Here is a 24,368-nt window from a genome sequence, read left to right as displayed (position 1 = left end):
ATTTGTGTTTCATGTTCTTCCCCCAAAACGGGATTTTTAAAAAAGCAAACAAGTTATTCCACAGACTCTAGGGAAAATTCTACACATATTGAGCCGTGAGGAAGAAGCAAAGCTGACAAACACACTGCTTTATCCCTGTGCGACACAGGAGCAGATTCACAAAACAACACTGGTGATATTCTATATTTTTCTTATTGTCAGCAAATCCACCGAGAAGCTCAATCCAACGATACATTGATCCCACTCACAAGTATTGTCTGTGTAACCCAAAGCCTGATGCAAGTTAATACTGTACGCAACGTGTATCTTCATCATCATGAACGTGGGCACTGTAGTTTATTTTGAATTAATCCACATTTACCACTTTTATGTTGTAAATATTTACTACATTACCGAATGTGTATTAATCCATGGTTGAAAATAGTCCCCAACCAATGCGCTATTTAGTTTTGCTAATGTTTGCTAAAAACTGCAGTGCCCAGCTGTTTGACGAAAATTACTGACCCTTTCTTTTAAGTTGAAGACTTGTTTATGAGGGATTTGTGTCTTTGATAGGAACCAGTTAGCTTGGACCTGAGTACCTAAGTACTGAGAGATGGACAAACACATTCCTGGTCCTTCCTTTAATGACTTTGTTAAATAAAATGAGCAATCGCATCAGTTTACTAACAAAAAAACAACCATATTTTCAGCAATATGTTGCAGTCCACATTTTGAAAAGATTACCAACATCATAATCATTGTTCAACTCAACGCTTGCAGCTGTACGTGCCGGTCGGACTGTCTGTCATCGGTCACCCAGGCAGGAGTGAAGAGCTAAACTCAGATTTGAGATAATCTGATTAAGGTAAACAGCTCGTCCATTGATACCTGCTGGACTGCGAAGTCGTCAGAGCAAGAGCCCAAGTGAGATGTGAAGCGAGACGGAGGCTGGCCGGTCTCTGACTCCCTGTGCGTTGTTAGTCCATCCATTACATCTCATTGCATCAGACCCTGAAAAGTAAATGGCTGCCAAATGAAACGCCTAATTTGGGTTTGGAGACAAGAAACGCTCTTTTCTTGGCCTCCTATGTGCTCCAGTGCTGGTATCTAGCTTTAAATTAGTTCAACATCGCTGTTTTATCTTTTATTTTGATCTCATCTTTTAACAGTTTGAATGTGTTTTGAAACATACATTCAAAGCGGACTCTGTAGTGCAAACATAGCCTTGTCCAACTTCAATACAACATGGCTTGACTTTGTACCAATACACGTGCTCCGTCTGAAGAAAGAAACCACCCACATTATGATTCCAACCCCTCACTTCATTTAACATAATCCATAATGCATAAAAATATAATCTCCACCTGACCAAATGTCTAAAAATGTTGGCTCCAGTGAGTTACTACATCTTTGCTTGGAATGAAACTGATAGGACTCTGAAAATAGCAGCACTGCCAGTGTTCTGAAATATTCAGCATGCGAGTGTGTGTGTGTGTATGTGTGTGTGTGTGTGTGTGTGTGTGTGTGTGTGTGTGTGTGGAATCATTTGTGGCTTCAGTGCAGCCCGAGCAGGTCACAGAGTAACTGTCCTGGACAACAAGTGCTGTTTGTTGTCTGCTTTGACAGAGGCAGTAGTGAAGGGCAGGGACTCCATTCAGGAAGCTCCCTAGTGATACTGTGTGTGTGTATGTGTGTGTGTGTGTGTGTGTGTGTGTTTTTTCACAGCAGCCGTTGAAGGAGCCTGACTGTGTGTATGTGTGTATGTGTGTGTGTGTGTGTGTGTGTGTGTGTGTGTGTTGACCGCTCTGGTCAGCGACTGAGCCTGGATTTTATCCTGCCAGATTAATTGTCAGATTCCAGATCATCTGGGATTTACTGTTCAAGACAAGCAGGATGTTGCAGACAAGAAAGTGTGGGAATTCTGTGCAGGCGATTAAGTGATGTGCTAAAAAGAAAAAAAAGCAACAGTTTTAATTTTCTTCTAACAAATTTCCTGGGTGATATTATTCAGTGCGGTGCTGAGACGGATGAAGCAGAATATTTGCTTCTTTAAAATGGTTTTCAATTATCAAGGCAGCGCCATAAGACTGGAGTGAGCTGATGAGGGAATGAAGAAATACGTCACATAAATCACAATTATTCTGGCTGCCATGATGATGCAGATCCATCCCGGTGTGGTTTCAAGCAAGGATAATGCATTATTGCAGTGAGAATAAAGGTTTTTTTTTATTTTTTTTTATTAAAACCTCATTTCTGATTTTGAATTAGGTCTGTGTTCAATTACTTATCAAAGCAAACAAGTCCAGATTATTACTTCTTTTCATGACCACTAGCTGGGAGGTCAGTGAGTCAGAGTGGTTCATGTTTGTCAGTGCTGCTCAGCAGAGGGTGATGCAGGAAGGTGACCTTTCCTCCCACAGAGCAATGGGTGTAGCAGGAAGTTGTGGTCCCTCTGGCCTCCAAGCACCCTGGGTGCCGGGGGAATGACGGGGGCCCTGAGCTCCAAACAACCATGCCCTCCTGCTGTGATCTCCCATGGACACCAGTATGTCCTACGTGTGTGTATACAGCAATCCATTGCCTGATTTTCTTGCGTGGACAGGAGCATATGCTATGTGAACTCCAATCAAAATGGAAATGAGTTAAATATGCAGGACTTTCCTCTCTGTTTAGAGTTCAAAAAAGTGTCACAGCCTGCACAGACTGGCGAAAACCCCTCTCAACATTAATGGAAACTGAAAAGCTCCTGACTCATGAGGGGGATTTGTCATTGATGTCATCACCACATGGTTAGTGGCGACTCTTGTGCAAAACAACAGAGAGAAAATGTGTTTTCGCTCAGCCTCTGTAATCTGTAGAGCAGCTGTCGAGCTGTTGTTTTCAGGCACTTTTTGCGCAGCTGGAAGTGGACATTTCAAACAGAGTGCATATACACTCTCAGATATATGGTGATAATTGTTTTATTATCATCAAGGAGCAGATGATGCTGATAAACAATACAGTTTTTACTGTAGAGGCATTGCCGTCCTATATTTTTGCTGAACTATCATGCTTTTATTCCAAAATGGACAGAATGTGCAAAATGGATTTATGTGTATCTACTGTTATTCATGGCTTTTGGTTGAATAAACCTGCAAGCTTTTACAACACACATAAAGGGACTCCCACAGGCACAATTATATATCTTGCATTTTAAATGCTTTTTAAAAAATATAGGTTTTTTTTGATGGTATCATAGTCAAACTGTTGATATACCCTTTATATTTGGTGGGATTTGTTATTGGTAGTATACTAGGCATTTTACAGTGTCAGTGATGCATACAGGGATGTCGCCAGTGCAAGGGAAAAGGAGTAGAGTACCCGCCCCCTGTAGTAAACCCACCTCACTCCACACAGATAAGAAAATATCACATGTTTTTAAGTCGCAAAATGTTTAAGAATTTAAAAATGAGGTCTTGATAGGCTATAAAAAATAAAGCTCTGGACAGTAAAGTTACAGTGCACCCACAACATAGTATTCACTGGCAGCCTGGCTGAGGGCTCGAGCTCTTAATGTTTCTCTCTGCTTCAGCTGAACAATGGAGGTTTTTCCGTCGATACACTGGCTTGCTATTGCAGTCCGGAGCCCAGTATCCTCTCTGCACCGAGGTGCTGCAGATCAGATTGGCACCGAGCAGCGTAAACAATCTACGGCTGCACCAAATCAGACGGAAATCAAAATTCAGGCATGTGAGAATTGGAATAACAATGGCGTGTGACATTTGCAGTTTTGTGTGCGCCCTTACCTTTATCTTGACTTGAAGAAATGCTCTCCTCCTCTTTCGGATTTGCAACCTGTGTTATTATGGACGTGTTGTCCATGGAAACGAGATGTTATGCACCTTCGGCTACACCGTTTTATTCCTTGGTAAACATTACCAAGTGTACTACAGTCCCCTGGCTGTGCACAGGCTAGAGCGTCCGCTGTTTGCAGCATTAAAATCCCATTTTATTCGAAGCGTTCAGTCCCATTCCCCGGAGCTTATAGACGAGACGAAATGTCAGTGAGGAAAAGCGGCCACAGTGCGTCCAACATCTGAGGTGACAGTCCGATGTGCAGGAGACAAACAAAGCGTCAGTCCTGCTTTGAAGCCGTGTGTGTCCGCTGTAGCTGTTGCAGGCAGCATAGCCCCCGCCTTCTGCTGCTGCTGCTGCTGCCGCCGCCGCTGCTGCTGCTGCTGCTGCTACTGTACGCTCCGGCTCCACTCCACACACTACAATATCAACTGCGTGATACGGTTACAGTGTTTACCCGGAGATGGCGACCGTCCTCCTGCCAGAGAGCCAAGCGAGCTCACTACACTACAACGACAACAACAACACGCCTTCAACATTTCTATTATCCCTCTCCGTCCTGGCTGAAAAGACTCAGTCCGCCCACCACTCACTGTATGTTGGTATTCTTTCTTATCCTTAGAAGCTGGGGGGGGGGGGGGGGGCACATGTCACACACAGCTTCAAGCCTCAGGACACACTTACAGACAATAATTAAAAACATAATTGAGAATATGTTTGCAGATTCTTCCAAATATAAATTGCACAAATATAATTTAGAAAGTATTATAAGTATTTGTGCAACCCCACCCTCACTAACCAATTCTGTAAAAAAAAAACATTTTTTTCACATTTTCAACATATATTTAACTTGTAAAAAATGTTAAGGGGTGAATAAGGTCTTCCCCATTGCCTAAATGTTGTTTCAAACCCTTTCTAATAACGCCAGCACTGTAATCCTGGTGGAGTTTTAACAAATCCTGCTATTTCAATGATTATTTTTGGCTTAAAAGGGTCAAACTGAACAAATTTGACACAAAAAAAAAACATTTGAACCAGGCTTTAAAAATTAACCTTGTGAAATTTACATGTAAATAGAGAATGTAAACTCCCCCCTCAGGATGTCATTACCCTAAAATTCCCTTTAAGCAACACTGAGGACATGACGAAGCAATATCTGGTCTGTGGCGTCTACAAGCAGATCTAATAAAGGAGTTTGTTTTGCTAGGAACATGTCTTTAATCGTCTCCCAAAAAACACAAAAAGTGAGTGGGTGTGTTCAGGTAAAAAAATAAGTACCGCCCAGGCCCAAGCTGAGATAACCCTAATGACATCACAGTGACATCATCAGGGTTATTTTCCTCAGACTTCACGAAACTCCTCCAGAGCCACAGAAGAATTTAAACAGCTGTTTTCACACACTTGGAAGTTCTCCCCACGATTGATGGCATCTACAGTGTGCGTTAAAAAATCAGTGGAGTGGCCCTTTACTCTGAGGTTTACATCATGTAGCCCATCCCTGTCCCTTGATCTGATATCCTGCTGTGCACCAGAGACCTACACCCTCCACATGCACCGATAAACAAATATTATTCATGCTATTTCAGCCTCAGTGGACCGTAGAATAACAACACGGGAGATAAAGTGGTTTTCTGGTGCGTTGCCAACAGTGACGTGTCTGAGTGTTCGTCCCTCTTCACCTTCGCTGTCACTTTAATGGAGCAGAGGCCCACACAGCCCTAAATGACACCACCTGAGAGACAAGTGTATGATGGCATATGGACAGGAGGAAAAACAGCAGTAAGTGCAGGCTGTCATCTGTTGATACTACTCATAATTAGTATGTAATCTCCCGGCCGATATGATGCTCGCTGTGTGGGTCTGTCACGGTGTTTACAATAATGTACGTGTACAATTGACACAGCAACACAGGTCTCTGAGCCACTTTGCACTATCGCAATCTCTCCTCAGCACTTGACAGTCGGTGTCAGGTTTCTGTGTGTGAAGACTACATGGCCTCTTGAAATCTGATGACACAGCATGTGTGTAACCACAGCTTGTTTACTTTATATAGATTAGATATGAAATTATTCAAAGGAAAAGAGGAGGAAGTGAAAGTATTAAGAGTTTTTATAGCAAAAAAAACATCTGTCATAAACTGTTGATTATTTGCGGAAGGGAATGATCGATCAGTGTTGGAGGTTTAGCATCATCAATAACAACAATCAGGCAGTAATCAGAATGTATGGACATTCATTGTTAGACATTATAATCAATGGCTTTATCATACAACATACAAACTATACAAAGTGAAAGACAAAAATAATGATGATAAAGAAATAGATTAAACAATACAACACATAAGCTCCAATAACACATCACTTTACGGGTGAGTCATGTAACATTGCTAAGCACGTTATATGACGTATATGGTCATCTATAAATAAATCTTACATAACAATATTTACAGCTGTTTAACACATAAGTGGGACTCATATAATGCCTGACCGTCCACATGGTGACATATTAGAAAGTGGTACCACAATAACTTGAATTTGTAAGCATTCTTTCTTCATCACTGAATATTAAATGGAGTTATTAACTATCTCTGTACTGGTTGATGTCTTGCCTGCAAATTTTTACATTATGGGTGCTCATTAATAAAAAAAAACTAAACAAAAACAAACTATAAATTAAATGAAACCCTGAAGTGGCAGCCAACAGCTGTCAGTCCAGGATGAATGATTGTGTGGTTGTCTCTTATCGTTGTTAGACTGAGCACAGAACGCATGAGCTTATTTGAGCCTGTACATAATCTTTTTTTTTTTGAATAAATTTCAGCTACAGGCCAAAAACATGTCCTCGCAGTCTTTGCGGTAGAGGGTGTGGTGAGCGGAATAAAGAAAGATCCGCACATAATGCACCGACACTACCGTAAGACATGAAACCAAACACTGAAGTATTCACTTCTTGATCATCGACATCAAACACTGTTGGCCTCTGACATTTCTCTCTCGGAGGGAATTGAATGGCACTGCCCTCCAGCAGCGTATTTCTGTTGATGAATAATTAAAATAAATATGGTCTTGATATTAACTTTGATAGGACACAGATGATCTTTTTCACTGCCTTCAAATACATCTGGTGCGCTGTCAGACTGTGGGTGCTTGAATGTTTTATGAACGTGGGTGTAGTTCAGTGAGGAGTTGCAATCGCATAATCCTCTCTCTCTCTGCATGGGCCTCTTTCACTTTATTTTCTCAGGCTGTTAAACACAGCTAAACAATGACATGGGGAGGCTTGTAAAGGGACATGGTTCCTGTCCAGGAAGGGAATATAGTCTAATGTCCAGAAGTTCCAAGGGGCCTGCACATAAATTCAAGGAGGCAAACAATAAAAAAAAAAGACATGAGACAAGCAAAAAACGTGTAAAAGGCAGATACAACTTGCTTGCTTTTCCTTTTGAGCAAGCTGATAGCCGACAGATGTTACAAAGGTAAGCTTGATAACTAACAAAGCCTGTCTATAGCTGTCTAAAAATATATGTAAACCTAATTAACTGTCACAGTCTGTTTTAATTTTAGAGTTGAAGGGCTCCCTCAGACCACTCTTTGTACTAAATAATCAGTAAAATGCTGTGCTTGGACATTTACTGCAGATGTTTTTGTGGTTTTGCTTCTGCACAAACAATGATTTGTTTTCTTGTGGCGCCACCTTGTGGATTACACTTGATCTCAACTGCTACAGGCTATTTTCAAGTGAGCTTATTTTAAATGTAGACACATTTAGGAAGATTAAGTAACATACACCATCATCAAGCGGATGCCAGGATGTCTTTTTATCATTGAGGGGTATTAAAATGATTGAAACAGTAGAGATCACATCTCGTCATTCTCCTGCAAAATCAGGACAGGTTTTAATTAGGGCTCAGATTATTAGATTTGAGCCCTGGGGATACATGGAGATTTATCCTGTGGAAGCAATGATTGACGGTCTTTACCAAGATGCAATTTTGGTAAAGGAATCAGACGAAGCAGATATCACAGGATGGGTTATTACTCCGGCTTCAGTGATATATGAAGGTTTATGTGAAGTCCTTATCAAATCTGATTTTCTGCCTCTCCAACATAACAGGACTCTGAATGAACAAAGAGGATCTGAAAAATGCACTTCATACTTTGTTCCCCAGCAGGCTTCTTAAGAGGTGTTTATGTACCACAGTTTTAGAACAAACCATTGGAAGGCTACTACATGGTTTTCTGAGCTTTCAAGATGAAAATCTGCCTTTAAAGAATCTAATTAGATCGATGCCTGTAGGATAACTGTTCAAATACAGTTGATTAGGAGGGTATCAAACATGTATTACTTTAAATATTGAATTGCAGAAGTTGATAGGGTGTTTTGGTACTTCATCTAAAAACAAGTTGCAAAGAGAAACGAAAGCAGTTAGAGTTAAAAAGTCTGACTTGACCCTGGTAAAGGCCACAATCCACACTCCAGTGGTTCATAACAGGAAGACTTTGTTGTCTGTCAGTAATACACTGTTATTTTGTTGTTGTTTATTTTTTATTTTTTTTGAAAGACAGCTGTTTACATAAGACTACATTCTGTACTTTAAGCAACACAGAGCAAAGTTGGATTCAGGAAATAATAACAGTACTTATGTTAAGTCAAAACTAAGAGATAATTGTTAAATAAGTAAAAAAATTACAAAGCACAATTTTTTTTGTCAAAATAATGAGAAAGTAAGTCGTAATTCAAGTCCAGATTTTATTTTATTTGACTCATTCTCATATATATATATATATATATATATATATATTATATACTATATATTATATATATATATTCTTTTGATAATTTTACTTTTTTTCATGTGTCACTATTTTTGTTGTCTTTTTTCCACATTTAATTTTCTTATTTTTCCTGGCATAAGTTGGTTCCATATAACTTCAATCACGGAAAATGACATGTAATAGCCAATGGATATTTTTAAATTATATTTTGCCACGTTATTTCACTTTTAGTTTAGGTAACCGTTCGTTGCGAATCTGCCGATAAATTGCCAAGTGCTTGTGACGCGTAACGAAAGTGCTGGTCGGGAGCGGAAGCAGCATTTACTTATGTTCAGAGATTTCATCATTCTCCTCTTCTCGCATTACGGCGGTCCATGCTTCTTCGTAGCGCAGCATCAGCACTGCTGAGGACCAGCACTGAGATTTCCTCCTTCTGTCCGGTGTCCACGGTCCGGTTTGTTCGGCAGTTGCTCCGCTACCCGCCCAGAAACAGGCCGTTTTCAACGTCGGTCTGCTTGTGTAAGAAGAAGAAGAAAAGCCTGTGGCTGCAGCTGGCGGAAGGACAAACCATGGACGGCAACATTGAGGAGATTCTCGCCCCTTTGAGGCTTGCAGTCAAAGAACAGGTAACGCTCACTTATCTCACACTCTCAACTGATATGAACTAAGTCGGTTTGTTTAGGATTAGATTTGTCTTTATTGCCTGAGGCTCAGTCACACACACCCAGTAGCTTGCCAGGCTAACCGGCTAAACTGACCGGCTGCTTGTAAACCTGTCAATGAATGAGGATAGCAATTTCTTGCTAGCTAACCGCTAACGATAGCTGACAGTCATGTCTGCGCCCTTTGCCACGTTTCAGTGTGCTGCTGCTGCTGCTGCTGTTGCAGACATTTGTGAGCAGGGTGGGGTTAAGAAAGGAGGCCAACTTAATCCTGCTACGAAAAAAAAAAAAAAATCCAACAATCAGCTGATGGCTTTGTTAACATGCCCAGACTTGAGTTGAGTATGTGTATCTGGCTCAGGGATTTTCTGTGTGGAAGTCTCAAGCCTCCTGTCTGTTTTAGGGGGACCTGGTTCGTCAAATGAAACAGGATGGTGTCCCTGATGTCGATGTTACTAGAGCAGTGGCTGAACTGAAAGCAAGGAAGAGAACTCTGGAGGCCAAGGTGAGTCATTAAAAACCAGTTCAACCGCGAGTTTGAATGCACTTGATTAAATGCGAATGCAGTGTTCTCAGTGAGTCAGATCATTAAATTCCAAACCTTGCATCATCGCAGAATAACAGACATATGAAACATGATTTGCAATGGGAAGTGCTTATTCATCACACTGGTCCACTGTCCCTCAAATAATAATATATTTTATATCAAAAATTGGGAAGTGTATGCACACTTTTGTTCTTTTGTATCAAGACACTGTGTTGACAAGTATCATGACGGAGTCGAGTAGATGGTGTGTTCAATTTGGACATTACAAATATGCCACTATTCAAACATGGACACTGTTCTTAGATTTTCCAAAACTAGCCCTGCTTATGCAATGCAACTATATCTTAAATTCAGTTTCTTTATACCTTGTAAGCATAATGGTGTATGTAAGAAAAATTGTAGTAAATATAATATTCTTTGCAGGAACTGGCATTACAACCCAAAGATGACATCGTTGACAGAACCAAGATGGAGGATACCCTCAAAAGGCGATTCTTCTACGACCAGGCCTTTGCCATCTATGGAGGTAAGATTAAGACAGCTAATAGTGGGAATGAAGGTTTCGGTTGTTGAATATACGACCGTACACGTAGGCTTTAAGCATCCTGTTACCATGCAGTAATTCCTCTTAGGTGTGAGCGGCCTGTATGACTTCGGCCCTGTGGGCTGTGCCTTGAAGAACAACATCCTGCAGGCCTGGAGGAAGCACTTCATCCAGGAGGAGCAGATCCTGGAGATTGACTGCACCATGCTGACCCCCGAGCCTGTCCTCAAGTACGTGCATGGAAATGCTTTCTGTCTGCTGATTATAAATGTGTTATTATCACCGTAGCGTGAAAGTGCTTTTCTCTTCTATCGAATCTTCTATAGGTGTTAAACGGTTTTTGATTATTGCTTATGTATGAACCAAGTGCCTGGTGGTTCCTAGAGTCAGCTCCAAAGTGCTGAACTCTGGGTTTTTGTTAACAGGCGCATATTGATTCTGTAGTTTTATGCATGGAAGCTGTCACCATAGCAGCCTTCCATAGCCCGGCTACAGATACAGTTTTGAACAAAATCAAATGTTAGCATCTTTTTTTTTTTTTTTTCCATGATGCATCTGACTCCTTTTGTTTGTTGCTGTTATATTTCTCCAGGACGTCAGGACATGTGGAGAAATTTGCTGACTACATGGTAAAAGATGTCAAGAATGGTGAATGCTTCAGGGCTGACCACCTCCTCAAAGGTAAGCCTCTCCGCTTCCACTACTGTGTAAACTAAAGATTAGTCATCCCAAAAGCTTCCGCAGCGGAGGTCTCTAAGTTTTTCATCTGTATTATTCATGGGATTCTGCAGTGGGAGGCATGGACACGGTCCAAACTTGTAGTGTCAGTGGCTGCTGCTGGTTGGCCAGTTTCTGAGTATCACTGTTGTGCCCGAGGGAGAATGGAAGTGACTGGACCAGCAGAAATCACACAGGGCTTTCATAGCAATACAAGCTACTAGGATCACAGAGGCTGGAGCTGTGCCAAAAAGCTGGCAGAAAAATTTCAGATATAGAGAGAATATGTCAGTGCCTGAAAGACAAGTGACCCAAATGCCAAAAGAAATATAATTAAACTTGAGAGTGTTATGCATCACCTGTGACATTTGGACATTATAGTCTGAGTTTATGAATATGTGCATGTCATCCCACTGATTTTTTTTCCCAGCAAATATTTGCACTTTTGGCAAAAGAGAATGATTTATTTTATTTGACTTTTAACTTTCATATGTGACACTGCGTATTATCATAGCTGTTTGTGTGAGTACTGTTTTCATGTTTGTGTTGTACAGCCCATCTCCAGAAGCTGATGTCTGATAAGAAATGTGCAGCAGAGAAGAAGGCTGAGATGGAGGAGGTCGTCACTCAGGTAACTGAGTGAAAATGCCTGCTTATGTGGAAAAGCTGTAATCGACAAAGCTATAGATGATTCACTGTACTGTTTTGTTTTGTTTTTGTTTTTCAGATGGACAATTACACCCAGCAAGAACTGACTGATCTGTTTGTGAAATACAACGTCAAGTCACCCACTACAGGAAATGACCTCACGCCTCCTATTTCCTTCAACCTGATGTTTCAGACGTCCATTGGACCAGGGGGGAACATGCCAGGGTAAAAATGCCACCTAATATGTCCTTAGATGTTCTCAAATGTGTGTGTCGTTGTTGAGTCATTCTAACACATATTTTGATCTGCAGCTATCTGAGGCCTGAAACAGCTCAGGGAATCTTCCTCAACTTCAAGCGTCTTCTGGAGTTTAACCAGGGAAAACTGCCCTTTGCCGCTGCTCAGATAGGAAACTCCTTCAGGAACGAAATCTCTCCTCGCTCTGGACTCATCCGTGTGCGGTGAGCGCTACCTCTTGCTCAACCGTCATTTGTCTCAGTACATGAAGAGAAGTGATTTCTGAGAGATAAAGCAGGAATGTAACCACTCTACATTTTCTACACAGAGAGTTCACCATGGCGGAGATTGAGCACTTTGTGGATCCCAATGAGAAGGTCCACCCCAAATTCTCTAGTGTAGCTGACCTGGACATCATTTTATACTCCTCTAAGGCCCAGACCAGTGGACAGTCTGCACAAATCATGAGGCTGGGAGATGCTGTGGAGCAGGTAGGAATCACTGATATTTGAACTAAGTATATTTAAACTGTAGAGGAGTATTGGTGCTTTTAATAAATAACATGTAATATGGATATGTAACCAAGTATGTAGAGCTCAGGAAATTGCTTCTTAACTATAATTCTGCTTTTGAGATCGGAAGATAAATCTTGATGAGTATAATTTATTAAAAAAGTTTAAGCAAATTAGATAAAGAGTAGTCTTAACTCAAGGTCCAGTATTATAATCGAACTGCTTTTTCCGAGGTCAAAATGATTAGTTTTTCTTACCTCCTGTCTCATGCAGGGAGTGATCAATAACTCCGTCCTGGGATATTTCATCGGGAGGATCTACCTCTACCTTACTAAAGTTGGTATCGCCAAAGACAAGCTGCGTTTCCGACAGCACATGGACAACGAGATGGCTCACTACGCCTGTGACTGCTGGGACGCTGAAGCCAAAACCTCCTATGTATGTTCCGTTGCAGTTTTTTTTTTTTTTTTTTCCTCTTCATGGCTTTTCAGGGAGTCCATACACAGTTCCTCAGAGTAATATATCTGTCCCTTGCAGGGCTGGATCGAGATTGTGGGGTGTGCTGACAGGTCTTGCTTTGATCTGCTATGCCATGCACGAGCTACTAAGGTCCCTCTGGTTGCTGAGAAGCCTCTTAAAGAACCCATATCCTTAAATTGCAGCATTTAATGCTGGTGAAAAAAAACCCACTGTGATCCATAAAATGTCCAAGAAAATCTAAGTACTCAACTGCTTAGCTCTTCTTCAGTCGTTCTCCTTAATTTCTCCACACAAAGTTGTAAATGTCGTCCAGTTTGAGCCCAACAAAGGAGCCATTGGAAAAGCGTATAAGAAGGATGCCAAGATAGCCATGGAGTATCTGTCCGTGTGTGACGAGTGCTTCATTACAGAGCAGGAGCAGCTACTTAACGAGTCTGGGTGAGTGCTGTTGATGGCAGGCAGTCATACGGGGCGGTATGGGTGCCCGATGAAACGTTATGGTTTTGTGGTTTTGTGAACAGCCAGCATCTTTATCTTTACTCCTCAGAGAGTTCACCATCGAGACGGAGGGCAAGACGTTCAAACTCACAAAGGACATGGTCAGTGTGAAGCGTTTCCAGAAGACTCTGCACGGTGAGATTTCGCTCAGTACAGATGTGAGGTAGATTATGCTTGGGAAACTGTGAGTGACGACCTCAGCAACATTCATCCGCCTCTCTTGTCCACAGTGGAAGAAGTCGTTCCAAATGTAATCGAGCCCTCCTTTGGCATCGGTAGGATCATGTACACCATCTTCGAGCACACATTCCACATCAGAGAAGGTGACGAACAAAGAACGGTAAGCAGATCATGTTGATCAACAGTCCTGAGTAACCCATACTGGGAGGGGGTGATATGATTTATGTAATGATATTGACATTACTGCCCCTGTAAAATGCCATCTAGCCTTGCTGATTGCTATTGCTACTTGTAGTATTGTTGTGCTCCTGTATTCTTACTGTTCATTTTGCTGTCTGTTTATGTTCTTAACCATTCATATAACAGTTTTCTGTTCTGCTGCTTTAATGGGCTTTTTGTAAAGAGCTGTTTAAGAGCGTGTTTCCCTCATAACATCAATGTGAAAGCCCCTTACAAGCGAATGGAATACATTTAATTATTTATCATCTGAACGAATAAAGACATAAACCAGGTGGTAGGTTCAGCTTGAAGGAACATGGAGTTGAAACATTATTAGTACCTGAGTATAACATCTGTTTTGTGTTTACTGTGTGGCTTAATGACCTTGAAGATAAGAGGTTAGTTGTGGCTGCTAACTCTGACAGTATTACTGAAATTTAAATAGTTCACAACTTGCACATAGTCTTCAGTGACTGAAACCACACAGATTAGATGAAAGCTGTTTGGTTTTTGTTTTTTTTGTAAAGTAATGATGATAAAAACAAAGCAGTGTCACCAAATCCTAAAACAGTTTGCCCGTATCACCCACAACTTTTGTAAACTGTTGTTGCATTTCGCATGTAAAGCAGAAATGTGTTAGTTGGCTGGTTCTCTGTAATGACCATTTGTGTTTTCTTTTGCACAGTACTTTAGCTTCCCTGCTACTGTAGCTCCATACAAATGTTCCGTCCTGCCTCTGAGTCAAAACCAGGAATTCGTTCCCTTTGTGAAGGAATTATGTAAGTACCCACATAATGATATTGTATATGTTCCATTTTTGTCTCGAGGAGAAATAGTATGTTCTACAGTCCTGGTTAACTTTCCTCTTTCTCCTTCTCAGCCGAGGCCATGACTAAGAATGGTGTGTCTCACAAGGTGGACGACTCCTCAGGATCCATCGGGAGGCGCTACGCCAGGACCGATGAAATCGGAGTGGCGTTTGGCATCACCATCGACTTCGACACAGTGAACAAGACGCCACACACAGCCACTCTGAGAGACCGAGACTCAATGAGGCAGATCAGGGCCGAGGTAGAACATCAGTTCCCTTGATTATATATATATATGCTTGCGCCTAATTCATCTTTCCCTAGGACTGTGTCTCAAATTTATGAGTAAAAACTATTTATACTTAGAAGACAAACCCAAATAATTTGTGTGCGCACATGATGTTTTTACAGACCATGTGGCAGGTCCTCCACAGGATGGCGCAAACACAGATTGAATAAAGGGGATATTGGGTGGAATGAAGGAAGCATTTAAGCTGCGTTTTTCAGTTGTCCATTTCACATGTCTGAACAGTGTAACTACAGTGAGAGTGTATCGGGGTCTGAGTGCAGCCAGAACATGGCTCACTAACTGGTTATTGTGGATGCTGGCTTGCTACTTTGGCAATGAATCCTGTGTAGAAAAGTGTAAAGGGCAACACACCAGGTGATGCGTCGTCACCTCAAGGTGTGCGTCTGTGCCATGTCTTAGCATCAGTTGTGCCATGGGTGTCAGATTAAGAGGAACTACACAATGTAGTCAGTTTTCATTACACACAGCTGTAGTTAAACCATGTAACACAATCAAGTTAACACTCTTCTCTGTCTCCTCAGGTCAGTGAGTTGCCTGTGATTGTTCGGGATTTGGCCAACGGCACATTGACCTGGGCTGAAGTGGAGAGCAAGTACCCCATCTTTGAAGGACAAGAGACCAGCAAGAAGGACACGGTTGAAGAGTAAAAACTCACTCGTCTGCCAGCCACTCCGTGAAAATCCACAGACTTGTTGCGTATGCATCACCAGGAAAGAAAATATTGCAACTGTATTGTAATAAGCTATAGTGGTGCACCGAGCCCTCCTTCTGTTCTCCACCACTGCAATCACTAAAAATGTCATGTATTCATCATATCTAACAGTTGTGGAAAAGCTTGCACAGGACTGTTGTTTCTTTCGATGAGCAACATTTCATCCATGTATGACCATGTCGATGTTTTAAAAGGGAGAAAATGTAATCAGGTTGTTTTGAGTCGTCAGTGGAAGGAGGCGTCCACCATTCCAGTTTTCAGGCAGATTGGATTGAGATATTTAACAATTTCAATAAAAACAGCCAGCACTTACTGGACACAGACATACAACTCTAATGTTTTCTATCAACAGAGCCAAGTATAACCACCAATGTCCAGTGTTCCCTGTCACATCCCTGTCTCTGTCTCCGTCTCCACCAACACCTGCAAATTCAGATGGAACGAGAGGCTTCGAAACACGTTATGAAAGAGAATCTGTCCATGTTTAGCATGAAATAATAATTTAAATATAGTCTATTAAAAGGGAAACTTTGGTTAAAGCCTCAGATGTATGTTGCTTTATGAAATGTAACCTTACGTAAATGTCCAGATTAACCCATGTAGAATCGAAATATAATGGCAGCTTTTTAACAGGGACTTTAATCACTAGCGGGTCTTAGATGGTTCCTTAATGTGAAGCTCTGGATTCCTGCTGTCAGAGTGTGTACATCCAGTAGAGAGTATTTTGATAAAGACATGTTCCTGGGTATAGATTTAACTAGATGGTCAAAATGTTTCTTTAACTCATTAGTTATAAAAATCTACTTCATTGCTTGACACTATTTAAAAAAAGAATCACTTCTGCAGCTGGATAGTCTGATAAAATGTGAAAAGTCTGACTTACTATCCAATACCAGGGCTAGACTAACAGCTGGGCAAAGTGGGGTAAGTGGCTCAGGGTATGTGTGCAAATGTGTTTAGGTTCATAACCTACTAAAACATAGATCAGATCATGGAACATATTCCTAAATACATTAGTGACTAAGTGCACAACAGGGGGTCAAAAGCTCCCCAAGTTATTTATTTCTGTCCTCTGACCCCCAGTGATTTGACTGGGCCAATTCATTTATTAATTAGGACAGGGGTTGTCTATAATATTTAACTCACTATTGTCTTTATGGTGAGAATTAAAGTAGTTTTTGTCTGAGCTTCCTGGATGATGCAACAAAAAGCCCTGGTTTCAAACAGCACAAGTTAGAGTCAGACACCTCCCCTTCTTCTCTCGCAGTGTGACAAGAGCCTGAAGTGAAATCACTTGTGTCCAAAGGAGATCCACAGCCAGCTGCAGACAGAGTGCATACTTTTTATACGAGGCAAGATGGAACAAGTATTGGCGCCTTTAAGGGAGGCTGTGAAGCAACAGGTGAGTCGAAATGAAATTGTTGATTGGATAATTGTTTGTATGCACTTCTCAGAACAGTTATATGATTCAAAATGATTTCTGTGATCAGATGAGGAAGTGATCATTTTTTGACATTACCACGCTGTAAAAAAATTCTTTTTTTTTTTTTTACATAGTTTTAGATTTTACGAGCATTAAAATGGATGTAAAACAAATTTCTTACAAAATTATCAACTGTGCTGCGAAAGAGAGTTAACAAATGCACACAAACAAAAGGTTAAATTGTAAAGGTGCCTGAGTGTGAGTGTGAAGATGAGCTAAGACATAGGTATTGTTTTCCCCACAGGGTGACTTGGTGCATCAGTTGAAGGAGAAAGGCTCCTCAGAGCAAGAGGTGAGCAAAGCCGTGGCGGAGCTGAAGGCGCGGAAGAAGATTCTAGAGGCAAAGGTCAGAGCAAAGTCTGGTTAATCTTTTTCCATATATCCTTTGGCTTCACTTTCACTTTTTGTATTAGAATATTCCCTTTACAGTTGATTTGGGTGTTTTACATTCAGTTTGAAGAATAATTTTACAAACACTCATCACCTCTAGGAGCTTGCTTTGCAACCCAAAGATGACACAGTGGACAGGGTGAAAATGGAAGACACGTTGAAGAGGAGATTCTTCTATGATCAGGCTTTTGCCATATATGGAGGTAAAATATCATGACAATAGAGAGGAGAACAGAAACCACCCAGCGGCCTTTCGGGTGATGGATGACTTTCTACACAGTTGACGTCCAGAGAGAGAATTAAAAATGCAACAATATGATAGTGACAGGGAGATGTTAGCTGAAATATTTTACTGGTAGGCCCTCCCTTTCTAAACAGACTGTTTTTTTCAGGTGTGAGCGGCCTGTATGACTTCGGCCCAGTTGGCTGTGCCCTGAAGAACAACATCCTGCAGGTGTGGAGGCAGCACTTCATCCAGGAGGAGCAGATCCTGGAGATCGACTGCACCATGCTGACCCCCGAGCCTGTCCTCAAGTGGGTGCCAACAAACTCATACTCCAGCTGCTCTTGGCCGAGTTAAAGTGCAGATTTAAATTCGAGTTGCAACAGATCTGTGCTAAAAAAGACCTCCTGTTTTCTTTTGTTTTTTCAGGACGTCAGGGCATGTGGATAAATTTGCTGACTACATGGTGAAAGATGCCCAGACTGGAGAGTGCTACCGAGCCGATCACCTCCTCAAAGGTGCCTTTGTCCTACCATCATTACATCATTAAAATAAGCCCCACCTGGTCCCATCCGCTGAGTTTTCCATTGTTTCTTTGCACTCCAAAGAAGGTGTCGGATTTCATCCCTAAAGGGAAAGGTGACCTGGTGACCTGGAGGCAACACACACGAACAGAGAGGATAATTACTAGCTGAGCTGTGACTGTCCAAAGTATATTCATCTGAAACTTGCACATTATAGATAAGAATAACTATATTATAATAATCAGTCTGCCACTAGATTTTGTTGCTATTTTTCTAGATCCAGTTTTAACAGAATGTGCAATATCATCTGTACAGAACAGACTTTAACCTGTTGTACTGGGTTATACAGTCTGTCCCCGGGGGGGTTAGATAGAGGCAGGGTGTTGGTGGGGCAGGAGGTCCGGTTTTTCAGGTGTTCCTCCTTAATTTAGACTTTGTCTATTCATCAGTTAACACACTGGGCAATTATACTAACATAAGTTTATTCATATATCATGTTTATATCATATAGTAACAAGCTGAGAAAACCAATTGAAAGTCCTGATCTTGTGCTTTGACACACTTTCACTTTTATTTATGTGTAGACCATTTTTTTAAAACTTGAAATTCTAATTATTTTCTGTGATTTACAGACATATACAGATGTTTAATGAAAAAGGCACCAGAATTAGTTAGGATAAAATCTCTTTATATGTAAATAGACTGTATTAGAGTTTAATTTCTTACGTTTTTCTGCTGCACTTGTCTGTATAAAAAGTGAAACACTATATTGTTCAACCTTTAGTTTTATTATTTGTACATTTTTATATTTTATTACTTTGTTTAATTGACAAAACGAGGAGTCAGACTTATAGCTGAATTTGTGCTGAAAAAAAAGATACCATGCATGTGGGGTAATGACAAGAATGACTGCACAGAAAGTCTGCAAAAATGAACTTAAATGAACATGGACTCTAGAGTACTATTATCCCTTAATTAGATTTTTTAACCATAAAATTAAATTAATTTGCCCATACTAAGTAATTACTAGTTTTAGAGGGCTTTTACCCCTTTGTATTCACTGAAACCATGTATATAACCAATTCAAAATAACTTCATATATTACAATCCATTAATTTATTCATTAATTATCTCTATATTTGCAGTGAATTTAAAGGGATTTTTGCCTCTTAAGCCTCCCATCGTACTTCCATTAAAAATGCATTAATATATCACAATCCATTAATTTTAAATTACTGAATCTCAAGTTTGAGGCGTAAATACTACAATACTGTTTGGAATACTAATCCCTTAAAATATCAATAATTTCCACTGAAAACATTTCAGGCCTTCATGTCAGCCAGTTAATGGAATTGAAATCCCAGTGATCACAATGAGCTCCTAAAGTAAAACAAATATATTGTACTGATATAATTATTCATTTGTGGAATATTAGATCATTCAGAAGATAAATAATGAATGATGAATTTGTAGTCAGTGGGCTAATGCTCAACATTATGACAATAGGAAATTCTTTTATCATAAAAAAATGACATTTCTGGTGCTGAGTTTCCTATTGTCTATATAGGCCTGTTTGCAACCTACAAAAGTCTCCTGTTAATTAAGATCTGAGTTACTAAAAAGTTGTGTTGTCACGTTGCTCTGCATGCCCAGGTAAATCCCTGCTATTTCTTTCAAAGCTAGTATTTGACTGGCTGCCGCTCACCGAGGTGTTTGTTTCCTCACAGCTCACTTGAAAAAACTGATGTCCGATGAGAAGTGCTCGGTGGAGAAGGTGAATGAGATGGAGGATGTGATCACTCAGGTGGGTGCTTCACAAACACAACGTCCACACGCACGGAAGACGTCTGGTGTTTGGCGAAAACACTGACATCTGCTGGTGGAGAAATAATCATCTAATGCACCGTCTACTGTCTTTTGTTTTCAGATGGATAACTACACTCAGCAGGAGCTTGCTGATCTCTTTGTGAAATACAACGTCAAGTCTCCCTCCACAGGAAATGACCTCACACCTCCCATCTCCTTCAACCTGATGTTTCAGACGTCCATTGGGCCGGGAGGCAACATGCCCGGGTACTGACCAGCTTAACACACCATCTATCTCTAGCGTCTCACGTGAAAAAGCATTTTTTTTGCTGTATTGAAATCGTGTCATCTGTTTGTTTTTCTGTGCAGCTATCTGAGGCCTGAAACAGCTCAGGGAATGTTCCTCAACTTCAAGCGTTTATTGGAGTTTAACCAGGGGAAACTGCCCTTTGGTGCCGCTCAGATAGGAAACTCCTTCAGGAACGAAATCTCTCCTCGCTCTGGACTCATCCGTGTCAGGTAGTCAGAAAACTCTGGCGTGCTCAACGTGAATCAACTGGCAAATTACGAGAAAATGCACAACGAGACTTAAACTTCTACCTGTTTGCAGAGAGTTCACCATGGCTGAGATTGAGCACTTTGTGGATCCAAAGGAGAAGGTCCACCCTAAATTCTCCAAAGTGGCCGACCTGGAGATCCTGCTGTTCTCCTCGAGGGCTCAGACCAGCGGACGGCCTGCACAGATCATGAGGCTGGGGGATGCTGTGGAGCAGGTAGGGCTCATCACATTTAACTTAATATCATATGTGGGTGTATGTTTATTCTTAGTGAAGGGAACGTGCCTGGTCTTATGTGGACAAAAATGTGTCAAAGTTAAATATAACAAATATGGCTCTTAATGTTTTCAGCAGTATATCTTCTGTGTGTCTGCTGCAGGGAGTGATCAACAATTCAGTGCTGGGTTACTTCATTGGAAGAATCTACCTGTATCTGATTAAGGCGGGGCTCTCCAAAGACAAAGTGCGCTTCCGGCAGCACATGGACAACGAGATGGCTCACTATGCGTGTGACTGCTGGGATGCAGAGTCCAAAACCTCCTATGTAAATCTTTTCTCTTTTATTTCTCCTGTATAAGCGCAACAGTTGAGAACAACGGGACCCTCATCTACGTGTTTGATTCTTAAACATGGTTGTTTTTCTCTCTCAGGGCTGGATAGAAATCGTGGGCTGCGCTGATCGCTCCTGTTATGACCTCTCATGTCACTCCAGAGCCACCAAAGTCCCTCTAGTGGCAGAGAAGCCTTTGAAAGAACCCATATCCTTCTGTTGTCCCAGTCTGAGAACCCTGACTTTAATCACACCAAATTATAGTTAGTTCATTTTCAATTCTGTGTCACGCCAACACAGACATTTGTCCCATTACAAGATGTTATTTATCCAACATCAAAACATCAGTTGCCAAATTCAGTAATCTTCAAATCCTACACATGATAATAAACTTTATTTTTATAGCACAAAACATGCAGAAGATGCAGTACAATGTGCTTTAGATAAAATGAATCAAATAATGATGACATTAAAAAATAAAAGACGAAGATGAAGTTAATTAAAGAGTACAGTCAGTACCCAAGCTTTTCATGAATCCTGTGAGTACAAATTGAAAACTGCCAAAAGAGTGAGCTGTCAATGTTAGTGCATAGTCTATTGTATTAGTTCGTATAGTGTGTCTGTTTTACACCTTGACTTCTTTGCACAGAGTAGTAGATGTTGTCCAGTTTGAACCCAACAAAGGAGCCATAGGGATGGCCTACAAGAAAGACGCCAAGCAGGTTCTGGACTACCTGTCCGTCTGTGACGAATGCTACATCAGTGACCAGGAGAAGCTTCTCAGTGACACTGGGTAATTACTGATCACTGCAGGGTGTGTCCTGTTTAACAAATCTTCCATAATGTTTATCTATATTATTGTATTCATGCATATTGGCGACGCTGTGTTCGTGTCTATAGGGAGTTCAGCTTTGAGTCGGACGGCAAAACATTCAGACTGACCAAAGACATGGTCAGCGTGAAGAGGTTCCAGAAAACCTTGCACGGTAAGAGGTGACATCCACATCAAACCTGGCTTTGTAGCTGTAGAGTAGCTCAGTGTGTTGTTCTTGTGGGAAAACAACCGTCTCTGTTTTCCCACAGTGGAGGAGATTGTTCCAAATGTAATCGAGCCCTCGTTTGGCATCGGGAGAATCATGTACTCCATCTTCGAGCACTCATTTCGTATCCGGCAGGGGGACGAGCAGAGGACGGTAAGAATGCTTCAAAACAGAAATCAGATCTGAGTGAGAATCACATGCTTGTTTTGATTTGTACTGTTCCTTCTAATTGATGATTATTTATTTCTTGCCCAGTATTTCAGCTTCCCTGCAACTGTAGCTCCATATAAATGTTCCATCCTGCCTTTGAGCCAAAACCAGGAGTTCGTGCCATTTGTCTGCCAGTTATGTAAGTCTGATACAAACAGGTTTAAATACAATGTCATTCAGTTTAATGGAATAGTTCAACATTGTGGGAAATATGTTTATTTGCTTTCTTCACATAGACAAACAAAGATGGATTTTGTTACCTTTGGACAGAACCATGCATAGCTGTTTCCCCTTGTTTTCAGTCTTAATGCTAAGCTAAGCTAACTGGCTGCTGGCTGTAGGCCAGACATGAGAATGGTATAAATTTTCTCTCAGCAAGGAAGTGAATAAACATTTTTCCCAAAATGTTCAACTGTTTATTTAGTTGTTATATGAACATCAGATGATTTTTTTCTCCTTCTTAAACTCAGTCTGGTCACTCCTTTTTTTTCTCCTTTCAGCTGAGGCGATGACCAAAAATGGTGTGTCTCACAAGGTGGACGACTCTTCAGGATCCATCGGGCGTCGCTACGCCAGGTCAGACGAGATCGGAGTGGCCTTCGGTATCACCGTTGACTTCGACACCGTCAACAAGACGCCTCGCACAGCCACGCTGAGAGACCGGGACTCAATGAGACAGATCAGGGCCGAGGTAGAGCCTGAAATGACTGTAGCTTTTAATTAATGAAAAGCATCGCATCTGTTTTTATCTTTGGTACTAATATACAAAAATGTGTTTTTTGCAGGTCACTGAGCTCCCAGAGGTGGTTCGGGATCTGGCTAACGGCACCTTGACGTGGGCTGAGGTGGAGAGCAAGTACCCCGTGTTTGAGGGACAGGAGACCAGCAAGAAGGAGTAAGCAGACAGGGACTCCTCTACTCGTCACTCAGGGACCATATTGCCAATAAAGATTTTGCATTTAATCATTTTTTATAAAACTCGCTTAAAAATTTTGAAAAATCCAATGCACAGGCTAAATATTATGACTGTATTTGTGGTGAATAGAATATTAAATCCATTTACTGTATCTTTATCTGTATTCAGACATACAGACATATTATGGTATACAGATCAAGTAAACAGCAGCCTCTGGAGATTCACATTCTTCACACAGACTGAATGAAAACTACTCACAAACATGCTGGAGGGCTAACACAGTCCTCTGTGGCCTCATACCTCCGACTGCATTATTGCCACTTGAACAACTCTCTTAACAACTCCCAGTGGATGATTCTATTAAAGCAGAAAACATTTATCTTGTATGTCTTGACTTTTCCAAATAAACCGCATATGCCTCTTTCCATTGTGTAGACATGCACGTTGTATTTTTTTTATCTGTATGCTTTGTGTTTCCAGCTGTAATGTTGCCACTGCATCTCACTGTATTGCGTTTTGTGTCACTGTCACTAGTCAGCACTGCTTGTTGTGGCACAGCTGCAGTTCATTGTAGAATGTGAAACATGGAGGTTGGGCTACAGCTCAAAATTGCAACAAGCTTAGACCCTCCCAAAACAGATCTGGCAACTAGGAATATGGAAAATATCACAGGGAGAAAAGAGAGAGGAGGGCCTTTAATTTGACAAATGTTAAATACACACATACACAGATCTGACGTAAGAAAATGCGATAGATGTATTTCCATGGTAATTCATGCTCATTTGTGTGTAATTACAGTTTAATAGTTTGATACTTAATTGTTTTACACCCATGATGACTATTCTGCGCTTGACAGACATAACCAAGCAGGTTTAGGTGGGTTAACCCTCTGCTGCATTATTTAGAAAGGTAGGATAAATTATAACACACCAAGATCAGAGACTATGAGAGACTCCTGATGTTGTATGGCTTATAACCTATTATAATGATTTAGCACCCCCCC

The 24,368-nt window shown here is 41.0% G+C and overlaps 3 protein-coding genes and 1 non-coding gene across 5 annotated transcripts in view; 3 read left to right on the top strand and 1 right to left on the bottom strand.

Moving 5' to 3' along the window:
- The window catches only part of ctdspla (CTD (carboxy-terminal domain, RNA polymerase II, polypeptide A) small phosphatase-like a), a 31,549-nt gene extending 27,181 nt beyond the window's left edge, over window positions 1-4,368 (bottom strand). For both annotated transcript variants that reach the window (XM_023407923.2, XM_023407924.2), the window contains exon 1: window positions 3,768-4,368. In XM_023407923.2, coding sequence (XP_023263691.1) covers window positions 3,768-3,843 — 76 coding nt within the window. In that variant the 5' untranslated portion in view covers window positions 3,844-4,368. The remainder of the gene's footprint in view (window positions 1-3,767) is intronic.
- A 4,579-nt stretch (window positions 4,369-8,947) lies between these two features.
- LOC111656262 (glycine--tRNA ligase) lies at window positions 8,948-15,996 on the top strand. The gene is made up of 17 exons (XM_087174420.1): window positions 8,948-9,217; window positions 9,657-9,758; window positions 10,224-10,326; window positions 10,433-10,574; window positions 10,937-11,025; window positions 11,616-11,692; window positions 11,789-11,934; window positions 12,021-12,170; window positions 12,275-12,437; window positions 12,732-12,896; window positions 12,996-13,104; window positions 13,232-13,376; window positions 13,486-13,571; window positions 13,667-13,776; window positions 14,521-14,614; window positions 14,716-14,906; window positions 15,476-15,996. The coding sequence occupies exons 1-17, from the start codon at window positions 8,966-8,968 to the stop codon at window positions 15,599-15,601; spliced, it is 2,250 nt and encodes a 749-aa protein (XP_087030546.1). The 5' UTR covers window positions 8,948-8,965; the 3' UTR covers window positions 15,602-15,996.
- Window positions 10,713-10,847, top strand: LOC111656282 (small nucleolar RNA SNORA84). Its single transcript, XR_002760853.1, has one exon. It is a non-coding gene; the product is annotated as a small nucleolar RNA SNORA84 (small nucleolar RNA).
- A 919-nt stretch (window positions 15,997-16,915) lies between the features above and the next one.
- Window positions 16,916-23,790, top strand: LOC111656265 (glycine--tRNA ligase). The gene is made up of 17 exons (XM_087174419.1): window positions 16,916-17,068; window positions 17,394-17,495; window positions 17,640-17,742; window positions 17,932-18,073; window positions 18,192-18,280; window positions 20,014-20,090; window positions 20,214-20,359; window positions 20,462-20,611; window positions 20,703-20,865; window positions 21,029-21,193; window positions 21,300-21,408; window positions 21,848-21,992; window positions 22,100-22,185; window positions 22,283-22,392; window positions 22,495-22,588; window positions 22,950-23,140; window positions 23,235-23,790. The coding sequence occupies exons 1-17, from the start codon at window positions 17,024-17,026 to the stop codon at window positions 23,346-23,348; spliced, it is 2,031 nt and encodes a 676-aa protein (XP_087030545.1). The 5' UTR covers window positions 16,916-17,023; the 3' UTR covers window positions 23,349-23,790.
- The last annotated feature ends 578 nt before the right edge of the window (window positions 23,791-24,368 follow it).

The sequence above is a fragment of the Seriola lalandi genome, unplaced genomic scaffold, assembly GCF_002814215.2.
Source record: "Seriola lalandi dorsalis isolate HSWRI2012SDOR001 ecotype SW California unplaced genomic scaffold, Sedor1 jcf7180002054351, whole genome shotgun sequence".
In the NCBI taxonomy this organism is placed as follows: Eukaryota; Metazoa; Chordata; class Actinopteri; order Carangiformes; family Carangidae; genus Seriola; species Seriola lalandi.
This window is presented reverse-complemented; position numbering and strand designations above follow the sequence as displayed.